Source organism: Pteronotus mesoamericanus, unplaced genomic scaffold, assembly GCF_021234165.1.
Source record: "Pteronotus mesoamericanus isolate MK-2021 breed Mesoamerican mustached bat unplaced genomic scaffold, CSHL_Meso_final scaffold_54, whole genome shotgun sequence".
In the NCBI taxonomy this organism is placed as follows: Eukaryota; Metazoa; Chordata; class Mammalia; order Chiroptera; family Mormoopidae; genus Pteronotus; species Pteronotus mesoamericanus.
This window is the reverse complement of record NW_026555321.1, coordinates 42,385,563-42,398,695: the sequence shown is the minus strand read 5'-3', so window position 1 is coordinate 42,398,695 and position 13,133 is coordinate 42,385,563. Positions and strand designations below refer to the sequence as shown.

General features: G+C 40.7%; 1 protein-coding gene across 3 annotated transcripts in view; it reads left to right on the top strand.

Moving 5' to 3' along the window:
• Positions 1–11,573, top strand: part of CFAP20DC (CFAP20 domain containing) — a 253,337-nt gene extending 241,764 nt beyond the window's left edge. For all 3 annotated transcript variants that reach the window (XM_054595084.1, XM_054595085.1, XM_054595083.1), the window contains one exon: positions 11,461–11,573. In XM_054595084.1, the coding sequence (XP_054451059.1) occupies positions 11,461–11,573 (113 nt within the window). The remainder of the gene's footprint in view (positions 1–11,460) is intronic.
• The last annotated feature ends 1,560 nt before the right edge of the window (positions 11,574–13,133 follow it).

Here is a 13,133-nt window from a genome sequence, read left to right as displayed (position 1 = left end):
GGGGTGTCTTTTATTTTTTCAATTTTTAAAAAAAAATTCAGTTATAGTTGACATATAAAGCAAAGGCTGGCACAGAGCTACAATCAGTAGTGTTAGCCATGGAAACATTGGAAGGAAGCAGGAATGAAAATTTGCCTGAGGTTTCCTTTGTTGCAGAGCAGTAAAGATGAACCATTAGTTTCTGGTAGTGAGCGGGGAACATGATTGTCAGGAGTGCAGAGAGGAGAAACAGAAAAGAATCATCAGTGGAAACAGAGGGCTTGAGGTGGGGGAGATGGGGATTTAAAGTGTGTAACTAGAGGGACAAATAAACCTCAGAGCAGGACTCTGAGACAGTTTTCTAAGTTGAATTTTGAAGATGGAAGCTCTGTATCTGAGCTTAAAAAAAAAACAAAAACTGAAACCAATATAAATTGCTCCAAGAAAGGTGCCAGTTTTTTGGACTTTTTTTTCCCTAGCTGCCCCAGGGAGAAAGTGCAACATCCATTTTCCTTCAGGTATGGATAATTGAGAGTGAAAGCTCATACATCTGAATTGTACATTTTGGCTGCCCAAGGGATAGAGATGTCTCTGTGATTTACTATCTGAAACAGATTATGCCCCTCAAATTTGGACTCTTTAGAGATGTACATTTATAATTACTTACGGCAGAAACGTAGAATCTTGGCTTTTAGAAGGAGTCCTTGCTGTGAGGGAACAAATAATATGTTATGTTAAGTGTGCCAAATAAGACAAAGGAATGGAGAGTATGGTCCTTGAGCAAAGACGCCCAAGATATGTATTAGTGATAAGTGGCTTAAAGATGTCTTAAAGTCACTGCCATTGCAAAGTGATGTTTTGACAGCAGGACCTCAGTTATGTTGAAGGTAAACAGGACCTTCAAACACTGAGGACAAATTAACAAATTAATTTGAAAGAACTATAAAAACATTCTGGCTACAGTTAACCAGATCTGCGTACACCCTAGATTTTTATCAATGGTCCCTTTCCCCTTTTCTCACATGTTGGGGTGGTTTGAGCTAATGAATACCATCAAAAACTAGCGTTTCTTATTTGGTTAATCTTTACATGTTATTGGCCTAGTTTTAGGCAACACAGCACAATCCATAGTTACCAATATATCACGATATTATTTTCTTCTTTTCTTACAAAGCAGGGATGTCCAACCTTTTGGAGTCTCTGGGCCACACTGGAAAAAGAGTTGTCTTGGGCCACACATTAAATACACAAACAGTAACAAAAGCTGATGAGCAAAAAAAGGTCTGTGCATAATTTTTGTGATATCTGCCACCACAGATAAGCAAAAAAGTCCTCACATAATAAAATTATGCAGCAGCCTTTTCAATAATCTTTTAATTTCATCAAGCAGGTCCCAAGTTTGTGATTACTAACATAGAAAATGTACATACCTAGGTAATAAAGCTAGAATAAAACTTAGTAATAAAACTAAGCAATGTTTTAAGTAAATTTACAGTTTTGTGTTGGGCAGCATTTGTAGCCATCCTGGGCTGCATGTGACCTGTGGGCTGCAGGTTGGACACCTCTGTGTTTGTCAAGAAAAAATAATGGGTCCAGTTTACATCATCAGAAGGAGAAAGGAGGCTCAGTTGTGGGCAGTATGGGACTCTTCCCAGGTTTCTCTTGCGTGACACCATTAATTCAGCACTTACTATATGCCAGACATTGTACTAAGTTGTTACCTTTAGCCCTCACAGCCACACCATAAGGGAGGTACTATTTGTATAAGTGTAGTTGTTTTTTCCAGCTAAGGAAACCGAGGCACAGTTCATGAATGACCTGCCCCAGGTCACATGACTAGTCATTAGAAGAGCTGGAATTTGAATTTAAGCAGCCTGGCACCAGGGCCCAATCTCTGTTTTTATACTATTTTGGTTTTGAACCAAGTTAATAGATTATTTACTCAAAAAAAAATAATATGTGTAAAACCAGGAATTGAAAGATTATTCTCCTGTCGAAAACTCCTAATAAACAGGAAAAGCAAATTAAAACATCTGAAGCACTCAGTAGCTAAGTTCTTCAAGGAAAAAAAAAATATCAGACCTCTCGTCACCTGTTTCAGCCCTGGACCTGCCTGCCCCTCCCTCCCAGGCTTGTCAGAGATGACAGGTGGCCACACTGCCTCCATGGGAGGGGCTGAGGGGCACAGCCACTGCGCTGACCATTTCTAGCACAAAGCCAAGGGCACGAGGAAATGAAGGAAGAACAGGATTCCTGGGCTTCAGGACTGCCAGGCCTGGGTGCATGTGGGTAGCCCATTATTGGAGGTCAGTCTCTCTCACTTCACTGTGTACATTTCCTTCACAATGTTCTTACAATTTGTAATTTGTGATTTGTTTACTTGTTTATTGTCTTTTTTTCCTAAGTAGCCTATGAATTTTTAAGAACAGAGACTTGTCAGTTTGCTCACTCCTGGGTCCCTAGCACCCTATGAAATTTCTGGTACATGTTAAATATTTTGATTGCTCACTAGAAGGAATACAGGAAGGGAGATAGGGAGGAAATGGAAGAGAAACATTCATTGGTCATTTCTTATCACAACCTTGAAAAACAAAGCAGGGTAATTCATTGAAATTTGACTTTCAGAGTCCTCCTTAATTCCAATTTTTCAGTTTATTAGATATATTTCTAAAATTTAACAACGCGAATATTAAACTTAAATCCATACATATTAGCAATTAATACAGTTGTAAGTCACATTATATAATGGCTCTTATTCTTTACTTATAAGCAGTGAAAACTTTTCTTTCAAATGCAATTTTATATGGAATCCCAATATATAAAAGAGCTAAAAGCAGAACTGCTCTGGCTAAAGGAGGAGTTAGGGTCTCAGAAACCTGCCCTGGGACTCTGATGAACTGGTTAAAAACACTGAAGTAGTCCATCCCCCTCAACTTGACCTTGCCGAAAGACAAATGTCAGAGCCCAAGCTAGAATTGGGACCCAGGCTTCCTCCACATCAGTGCCTTTCTGCAGAACCATTGTACTGCTATGTGAGGGGCGTTCTGAAGGCTGGTTCACGGGGAACGAGGTCTCCCATCTTCAGACTTCTAGGATAAAAACAGTAATAACTAACATTTCATCTGCCTGTGACACAGGCCTACAAGTGCACTTTAATTCTCTGAATAGCCAGCTAAGTGTAGGTACTCGTATCACCCCGTTTACGCACGGACGCTGGGACGTAGAGCAAGGAAGTGATGGGCTTCACTGCCACGTAGCCCTCATCTGCGACTCGTGCAGCAAGAGGCATGACTGCGATTTAACAGCAGGCAAAGTTGGCCTGACCCAGACAAAATTCTAGAAAACTTGCCCCAGGCCATACAAAAGAAAGGGCATGTGTGGCACCTGGCCTTTGATTCTCTACTTTATTCAGTACAAGTTTGTCACAGCCACAGTTTTTGCTCAGCCAGAATGTCTCAAGTGTATAAATGCCTCCTTAAAGTGAACGGCCAGGCTTCCAGCAGAGCCGATCAGCCAGCAGGAAAAGGCTTGCGCTCTGCGCCATTCACCTGGATGGAGAAACGGAGAGCTCTTCACAGTTCCCCCTGGGCCATAATGTACTATGAATATCAATTACCATGAGCACAGGTGTGCTTGAACTTACTAAAAATGTGTTTTCCTGGAGCTTGCCTTCAGTGTAAAAATGGGGAGTTAAGATTTCAGAACTTACTCAAGAAAACTACCAAACTGACCTTTTGAAAGTGAACCGGACCTCATTTGAAAAATAGTTGTCAATTTGTTTTTGACATTTGTTCCTTTACAGAGGTGACCCTTAAATTATTCATGTGTACTAGCTCCAAAATGGAATAATAATGGCCTCTCTCTCCAGACTTGCAGCCCCTCTTTCAGTTTACATAGACCCTGACTGAGAAAGGCATTCAGAAGGGCCTCTAGGGTTGCCAGTCTCATTTTGTACCTTTTGTTTGGCAAAGCCACATAGGATATTCCTTTATGAACATTGATTAATTTCACACAAGACATAAACAGACAATGGACACTTATTTTATAGACGTCATATCTAAATTACTAATTAGGAATTTACAGAAATCTTATGGCTTCTGCAGCCAGCCAGAGAGGGGGAACCTGGCCAGCTGCTCGGGCCCCAGCAGAGGAGTGGCTTTCACAGGCCCGGGCCGTACTGCACGACCACGTGACATCTTCCTGATGCTGAGCCTACAGCAGTCTTCTAAAATCTGTTTTGTTAGCTACCCCACCAGATGACATGTTTCATGGAACAACTATGGCGCCCTCTTTGGCACCTAGGACATAGTAAACGCCCTGTAAGTGTTTGCTGAGTAGGTGAATGAAGCTTCTGTCCATAGGAAACAGGAGGATGATTTGGATGATTTTCCCTATATCTTGAAGATTTATTTAAGATGCAAAGGAGACCTTCCCCAAAAAAATAATATTAGTTATTAAAAGTAATAATAGAAGTCAGCATTAATAAAGCGCCCACGATGTGCCTAGCACTAGGTTGAGTTTTTCTGCGCATTACCTTGCACTGACTAGTCCCAGCACTGCCAGACATGCGGCTATGTTGTGTCCCCACTGTACAGGTGAAGTTAAGGTCACAGCCTCGGTCACAGACCCACTGAATGTGGGACAGGACTCTGACCCAGGCCAGTTTCCACCCTTTACCCCCACACTGCCATAGGACCACAGAATTCCATTTTAGGTCAATAAGAACTGTACACCTGAAATGTTCACTGGAATTTCTTTTAATTTAGGGAGTTCTCTTTTTTCAAGATTTCTGGGTAAAAATGTACTTTGTTTAGTATTCTCTTAGACCCACTCCAACTCAGCTTGTGAAATGATTCATTAGTATTTATGACGTTCTCAAATCCAGAATCCCTGCCCCTTCCTCTATGAGGTAAGTACTGCCTTTTTTCTCTGATTAATCTTGGGGCAGGGAGATATTTTCTCTTATGCAGCGGGCAGGGTCCCAGGGGTGTCTTATCTGCACAGAAGTGATTGGGGGGCGGGGGCGCAATGAACACTCCCACTGATATAAAGAGATGCCTTTTTTTCCAGAGTACCAGAAGCAGACACACTGCTGGTGTTTGGGGCACTCTCCCCACAGAACCACAGCCCCACCTACTTATACCCCAAATGCACCCAGAAGGGGTCCTGGCCCAGGATGCAGTCCAGCGTCCCTTGTTGGGACTGGAATGCATTTCCCCTTTGCAGAGTGGCCACCTCACCTAAAACTAAGCCCTTGAGATGCTATGGGCTCTGTAGGTTTCAGAGCTCAATAGTTCGGCTAGGAAATCTTCCTTCAGATGAAAGAAAACACATGCAGAGTTGAAAGCCACATATTTATTTTATGGGGTTTGTTTACAGCTTTATGGAGATATCATCGACACATGACTTTGTGTAAGTTTAAGGTGTACAACGTGATGATTTGATGCACTCTGCACATTTACAAGTGGAAACTACCCAGAAAGAATGAAATTGCAGTTTACTCCTAATTAGTCATTTAAATCCTTCAACGTGTCACCTTAAATGGCACTTTCTTAGGAAAATACAGCCACCAGTTTTTACAAAAGGGGTAATAGTTATTTCCCAAGAAACCTGAACTCTAATCATAACATGTTATTTGCCTTCCAAAAAAATCCAATATAGCTTTCTAAAGGAAGAAAGTATCTTTGCGTTCTTTTTATTCCATTGTTGATCATTTGTCTTTCTCCCATTTGAGTGCATGTATTTGCTGAAAACCAAAATTCAGCAGTTCCCAGTGGACTTCCTCAGGTTTTAGTGCAAGTTAATTTGGCCCTCCTGTGAGATGTGTTAGTTGTAGAGTTTGCAAGCACCTGGTTCTCAGCAGAATCTTACCTAAAATGTCATCTTTATTGATCCTAAGGCTGACTGTTCCCAATGGTGATCCCTCTCCATTGAATTGTTTAAACAATAGTGTATTGGTATGCACATAAAAACACGGTCAATCAGTTCTCAAGATCTATAGGAGAGAAAATGCATTAACTTTAAAAAAAATTCTAGATGGCAGTGTCAGAGAATCGAAAATCAGGTACCGTGTCTTGATTCAGAGATTTTTAATCTGATAAACTAGTGTCACATCATTTATTTTCAAGCTTGAAGACTTAGCTTGTGCATGTAGGTTTTCTATTACCTACAGTTAAAACACGTTAAATATAGGTAATTAAGCATTTGTATTAATTGGCTTTCAAGAGGTGACCTGGAGGGATTGCTTGCCGATCTGCCCTCACTGAGGGGGTCAGCCAATGCCGCTGCGTGCAGTCTGGCTCCACTGGCTTTTCTCTTGTTATTGCTGTTAACCAGTTTCAACGTGGATGAGGCTGAAAGTCTGTAAATGATTATTATCTGAAAGGTTATTTTATTTCACTCGAAATGGCTTTATTATGTGAGGTAGAGTAAAAACGTAATTTGGACTCCGAACAGATGCTCTTAGTCTGGTAGGAGAGAATGGTTTTATTTGTTAATTTGTCCTTTTAGAGTTTCTGTAGCCAGTCTTTAAATAGAGCAATTTCACATTTTGGGGAAAAACAAACACTGCACTATCCAAGAATATAATTGAAAAGTACCCCATACCCAGGCACAATAATTACCTTTCAAAACATTTCCCATTGCTTGATATCATAGTGGTAATTGCTTAATGATATTATAATTTCATTACGTAGGGATTACAATGGCAAAATGATGTAAGTTAGAAGCTTTGGAAATTAAGTTTTAATGAAAAAAACCTTTTATGTAAGTTTAAAGCACTTATTTCAATGTAAAATTATACATAATGTCACCCAATTTTTGTACGTGTCATTGTTGGTAGAGTTTTAAAATGCTTCCATGTAAGACTTTAATACTAAGAACAACAAAACCTGCCTTAATCCCACGGTTATAATGCACAAGGTCCCCGTTCTACAGGGATCTGCCCGGGAGCAGCTGCATTCCCGGGGCCTTCACTGCTTCCGCTGTATGCGCTGTGGAGCAGAACCTCTACCCCCTCCCTCGGCAGTCGGGTGATGGAGACCCACGGCTCATTACAACAGTTACTTTCATCTTAAGAGATTCCTGACTGGTTGTAAAAACTGTTGAGTTTTCTAATTGAATAGCATCAGCTTCAAACTATCTTTTTAGAAAATAGAGGCACAGAATGCATACCATTTAACTCCTCTGTGTCAGAGGTCAGAATTTCCCCCAGTGCACTGATGGCACAAAAACAAGACATCCAATGGTAGTCCTCTAAGATAGTTTACCTCACAATCAGTAATATGTGGTTTTAACATTACACATGATGGAAAAATTAGTTTTTCTTGTTGAAAAATACAATGTTTTTGGTATAAGAACTCTTTTTATTTAAAGATTAATTCATCACACTGTCCTATATAAAACTAGTTGGGGTTTCATTCAAACCAACTATTTTTTTCTTTTGGTAGTAAAAAAATCAAACAAATATAGTTTTGGAGTAGGGAATAAGGTATAAATGAACATATTCCACTCATGTCTAATTCAGATATCTTACGTTTTTCATAATGGTTATAGTAACTGTATTTATTGAATCCTTACTATTGTATGTGAGTGCTATTAACTTATTTCATTCTCATAGGGATTATAATAGGCACTATTACTATCCTCCCTGTACATATGAGGAAACTGAGGCTCAGAGTAGTGATTTTCCCCAATGTCCCACAGCTGGGAAGAGGTAGAAATGGGATCAGGACCAGATCTCTCTGACTCTGTTGTCTAAATGCCATGCTGCCTGCCTCTATGACACCTTTTCTCGTACCTTAAGCTTTATCAATGCTCCTGTTTTGAGTTACTAAAAATCATAGCCTATAGTTCATGATTTTATTATCATCCCTAATAGTAATAGTAATGATCATTTTTTAAAGTAATTTTAAATTTACTTTTTATTTTTTTTAAGATTTTGTTTATTTGTTTTTAGACAGAGGGGAAGGGAGGGAGAAAAACAAGGAGAGAAACATCAATGTGTGTTTGCCTCTCACGTGCCCTCTCCTGGGGATCTGGCCTGCAACCCAGGCATGTACCCTGACTGGGAGTTGAACTGGTGACCCTTTGGTTCGCAGGCCGGTGCTCAATCCATTGAGCCACACGAGCCAGGGCAGTAATGATCATTTATTGAACAACGACCAAGTCCACTATGCTATGCATATCATCCAGTGTCCAATTTAGTCTTCCACCAAGCTCTGTGAAATAGGTATTGTTATTCCCATTTTATAAATGAGCCAACGAAGGTCCAGTGAGGTGAAATAACCTGTAGCCTGCCTAAGATTTTCCAGTTAGAAAACAGCAGGGCTCCCCCCACCACACCCCACCCCAGGTTTGTTGGATTATACAGCACAGAGGTGCTCTTTACCTCCTGCAGTTGCAGCTCCCAATTTAACTCCTTGTTAATCGTTAGTAGCTGCTTTTGTTTTGTGTGTGTATGTCACATCTGCAACTAGACTGCTCAGTCACATAGCAGGCACACAGTAGTCATTGGTATACTGATTTTGTTCTGTTCTCTGAAGTAGCCCAAGTGTGAGAGAGTTGGTAAATTGAATATCTGGAAGTAAAAGACATGCGCACTCTCCTTTGATGTACAGAAGCGACCTAAAGAGGGTCATCTTCAATATAAAACAGCCGCTTGAAAAGCATTTCTAACCTCTCCTACTTAGAGGAAGCAGGTGGAGGCAGGGTCCTAGGGACCACTCTTCAGGTAACAGCAGAAAATAAAGGAAAGACATCCTGTCTCCTCTGAGCTCCTGTTCTTAACAAGAAACTGTGCAGAGTGCCCAGGTCAGCTACCACTACTATTGTAGCCATCAGCTAAGTCCTGTTGTACTTCAAGGACATAGCCACTGCAGCCCACAGAAACCCATCAAAGGCACCACAGGGATCATTGGAGTGGGTCCCCTGTCCTGCGCAGGGTTCGTCTACAAAATCTCTCACAGGTGGTTGCCCTAGCCCCCTGTATCCCCCTCCCTAGAGTCCACATTCCGTTTTCTGGTCAGCTCACGTGTTTAGAAAATTATTCCCCGTATTGAGCCAAAGTCTGTCTCTTGTAACTTTCACCCGGCAATCTATTGCTTTCTTCTGGAAACCCACAGAATGTACTTAATTTCTCCCTCATTTGCCACCCTTTATATACTTGAAGCCAGAGGGCTGCTGTCACCTCCATCACGCTACCTCTCTTCTGGCTTTAATAAGCCCAGTTCCTTCGGGCTCATTGAACTATGTGCCTCTGCTGGCCCATGTGGACTCTCCCATCTTTGTCAGTGGTTTTTGAGACATGACAAATCAAATTTCTTTTGTTTCCAAACCTGTTATTTGTTTTAACATAGGAAACCTTTACAATTGTTTACTGTTTTCCATGTTTAAATTCTTGTAATATAATAGCTCCCAATTGAATGTGTTACACCTCCTTCTTAATAAAAACAGCAAGCCAGTATGGTCAAAAGAGCACTAAGTTGAGGACCCAAGTTCATCCCTCTAACTCACTGAGTGACCTCAGATGAGCTATTTAACTTTGCAGACCGTGGTTCCTCATCCATAATTTGAGCACGATGTTTCCTATTTCATAGGATCGTGAGGGTCAAGTGAGGTACTGCATGAAAAATTGCTTTCGAAACCAGCACTGCACCCGGGTGTTAGTGAGCAAGGTAGATGTAATCATCCCTCTGTTAAACTTCACTCTTTAAGGAATGCTGGGCCTAGATGCACAAGGCAGTCTGCTCATTTCATGTTTCACCCGGGTCACTGCACACTCCTTAAGAATGGAGCCAGTTTCTTGTATCATCATGCCGCCAGCACCTAGCTCAGTGCCTGGTGCGGGAACAGTCACGTTCAATGTTTTGGGTGGTTAGCATAAAGGTGGGCAGAGGAATGGCTGTGGTACAGCTTCAGACCCCACTTCACCATCTTGCTCCACTTCCTTAGAGTTAACTCCATTTCGTCACTGTCCTGACAATGTTCATGCACCAGCCTGATCTAATTTGGTGGGGAGGGAAGTTGAAGTCCCACCATTACCACCACGTTCCCTTACTCTGGTCAGTAACACTTAAGATCGTAAGCTTTGTTTCATATTTATTCACCCTTTCCAAAAAAATCAGTATTACATGCCAGCCCTGTCCCGTGCCCCGCATCTTCCAAAACTGACCCTAGTGACCCAAAAATTTGGTCTCTTCTGTCCTTAGTAGCCTATGCTAAGGAAGACAGGAGTGTTGTCTTAATCAGCCCCTACTTCCTGAGCCTGATCTAATTTTTTCCAGCTCAGGTAGGTCTTACCCTCCCAGCCTCTGAATTCCCATGACGCAGATTTTCAGAAGTACCTGGAAGGCACTCAGCGATGATGGCATCAGGTACCCAAGCACTTAATACAACAGTGGGCACACATAAGGTGCACAGGAAACATCTTAGTAAAACGGGTTTTTTTTTTTCATTCCATGCCATTTGTTGAAAACCAGTCAAACCTTGCTAACTTAGGCAGTAGGAGCTCTCCCCTCCGCGACCATCTAAGTGGCTGTCACAACAGCAACAACGAAGAAAACCGCAAGCCATATTCCTATTCCCAGCAAAGTGACAGACCTCCCTACCACTAATAAAATTACAGATCACCTGACATTGTATTTTCCATATGTGTTCTATGTTTTATGTATCTTATTTATATTTCTAAACATTTTTTTAATTTTTATTAAATTTATTGGGGTGACGGTCAATAAAATTATATAGGTATGCAATTCTATAATACATCATCTGTATATTGTATTGTGTGTTCTAAACATTTTATTTTGAGTCATGTTTATTTGGTAGTCTTTTTAGGATGTATGACTGAGGTTTGAGTTCTTTATTCCATCATTCATTTCACACCATTTTGCATTTGTACACACCTCTGGCCCTCGAAGAAGCTTAGACCTATGATCTTTAAGCTTTGAATCTTGCTCAAGTTTCCCTAACTCTAATTAGCATAACCCTTTGTCTTTTGGCCCTCTTCTTTTCCCCTCCCTGCCAGTTCTCCAGTGAGTTTTTCTTTTTTCTTTCTTAAAGATTTTATTTATTTATTTTTAGAGGAGGGAAGAGATGGAAAGAAACATCAATGTGTGGTTGCGTTTCACACGCCCCCTGCTGGGGACCTGGCCTGCAACCCAGGCATGAGTCCTACAGTGGAAATCAGACCAGCGACCCTTTGGTTTGCAGGCCAGCACTCAATCCACTGAGCCACACCAGCTAGGGCCACACTCAGTTTTTCTTATCCTCTATACCAAAGCTGACCCCGTGGCCACTGTCTCCTCTCCGGCTTACGCTGCATAGACTCATCCCATCTGCAGCGCTCCTTCATTCCAGCATTGACGTTCGGCCCACATGAAGTCTTCAGGGAGGGATGGTGATTCCTGTTTCTCTGCCCTTCTGACGTTTAGGAATTTCAGGCCAGACTAGTAGCTAACATGTCTATGGTTCCCCTTCCTGCAGGTGAAGAAGAACTGAGTGTGGAAGAGGACGAAGAAGTGCTGACTCTTCTGTATGACCCATGTCTGAACTGTTACTTTGATCCTCAGACTGGGAAATATTACGAGTTGGTGTAATCCCTCCTTCCAGGGTAAAGAATGGCCACCCCGCCAGGTGGAGCAGGTCCGCAATTCTAACTCTGTTGACACCTCAATGTTTGCTTCGCGCAGGAGGCTCGCAGAGTCAAAAGCAACTGGGAGAAGTGGATTTCTTTTGCAAATAATATTCAATGTTAAGAATACCTACATTCTTTTTGTAGACATGTGTGACTTTTTGAAACTGTAAAGGAATTAATACACAGACAAGATTTTAGGACTCTGGATCGGTTCTTATTTTTGGTTCTCATCCTACATATAATTTTGTTTATTTCATATAATTTTATATAAACAAATTAAGAGTTATTAATTCAAAATTTTTGCAGTGTTAATCTGTAAATGATGGCTTGGTATACAGAAAATATATTCTTGTTAAAGATAATCTGGGTACCTTTTATTTCATTACCTATTTGTATTAAAAATAAAATATAAAGTATGACAGTCAGAAGGATACCTTTTAAATTGCTGCTTTTTGTTTACCCCACTTTCATTACCAGAATATTCCAAGGTGATGTTTACCTTTTCTTAGACTCTTAGAAAAGGAAACATTGTGAACTGGTCAAACTTTATGATCACTTTTTATTGGCACTGACCCCACTATTTCCATTTCATTATAGTTCATCCAGGGTTTGCCCAAGATCACAACACTGTTCATCACTTAAGTTGTTTAGCACTGTGCTTTGCTTTCCTTTTTTTTTTTTTTTTTTTTTACCAATTATCTTTGAAGTTTAATAATGTGATCCAAACCTAATTCCATGGATCCAGATTTAACAAGAAGTCAGCCATTTGAATACCCCAGACACCTCATCACTTCTGTGACTTGGGCCTCAAGAACTCAAGGAGGCTTCCCTTGGCCTTCAAGGTTATGTTACTGTACCTCTCTCTCTTTGCTGCATTTGAGTAGATGGCCTTGAAGTGTGTGTCAAGTGTATTGATATTGAGCTCAAGGAAGTACTTACTATGTTAGTTGGCGTATTTTGTTATTTAATAAAGATTTTTTAATAAAGAAGAGTACCATTGGAAATGAAAAATTACTGGTGCACAGTTGGGTTTAATGTCAGTACTATAATTTTATTTAATGTTGTTTGAGAAAGGAAGTAAGAGCTCCTTTTTTCAGGAGCAGATTTGGGCTCCTAGTCAAAGGATCATACATTATTTAGAACCATGTTTGTGTACGATAAGCTTTTAATCTTATCGTTCACAAAGTAGACTTTTGTTATGAATTGCTCCCCAAGATCTTTATACTTACAAAATGCAAATAAATCACTGAAGCTTCAGAAAGCATACAGAATGGTAAAATAGTGAGTTTTCTTGATTATGACCTTGAAGGTTGGAGTAGGGCTCAGAAAGCTTGTTCCTGCTTTAGTCAGCCTCAGGAACATCCACGGAAACAGGGGAGACAGTTAGAAGTCTGTGCTAGTTAAGGTGTGCAGTTCCAAATATCAAAAACATAAGCTGGAAAAAGCCGAAGGATACATGAGTGCCTTGTGAACTCTAAAACAGAATGCTACAAAGTTTCCAAATGGATTCGAGATAGGACAA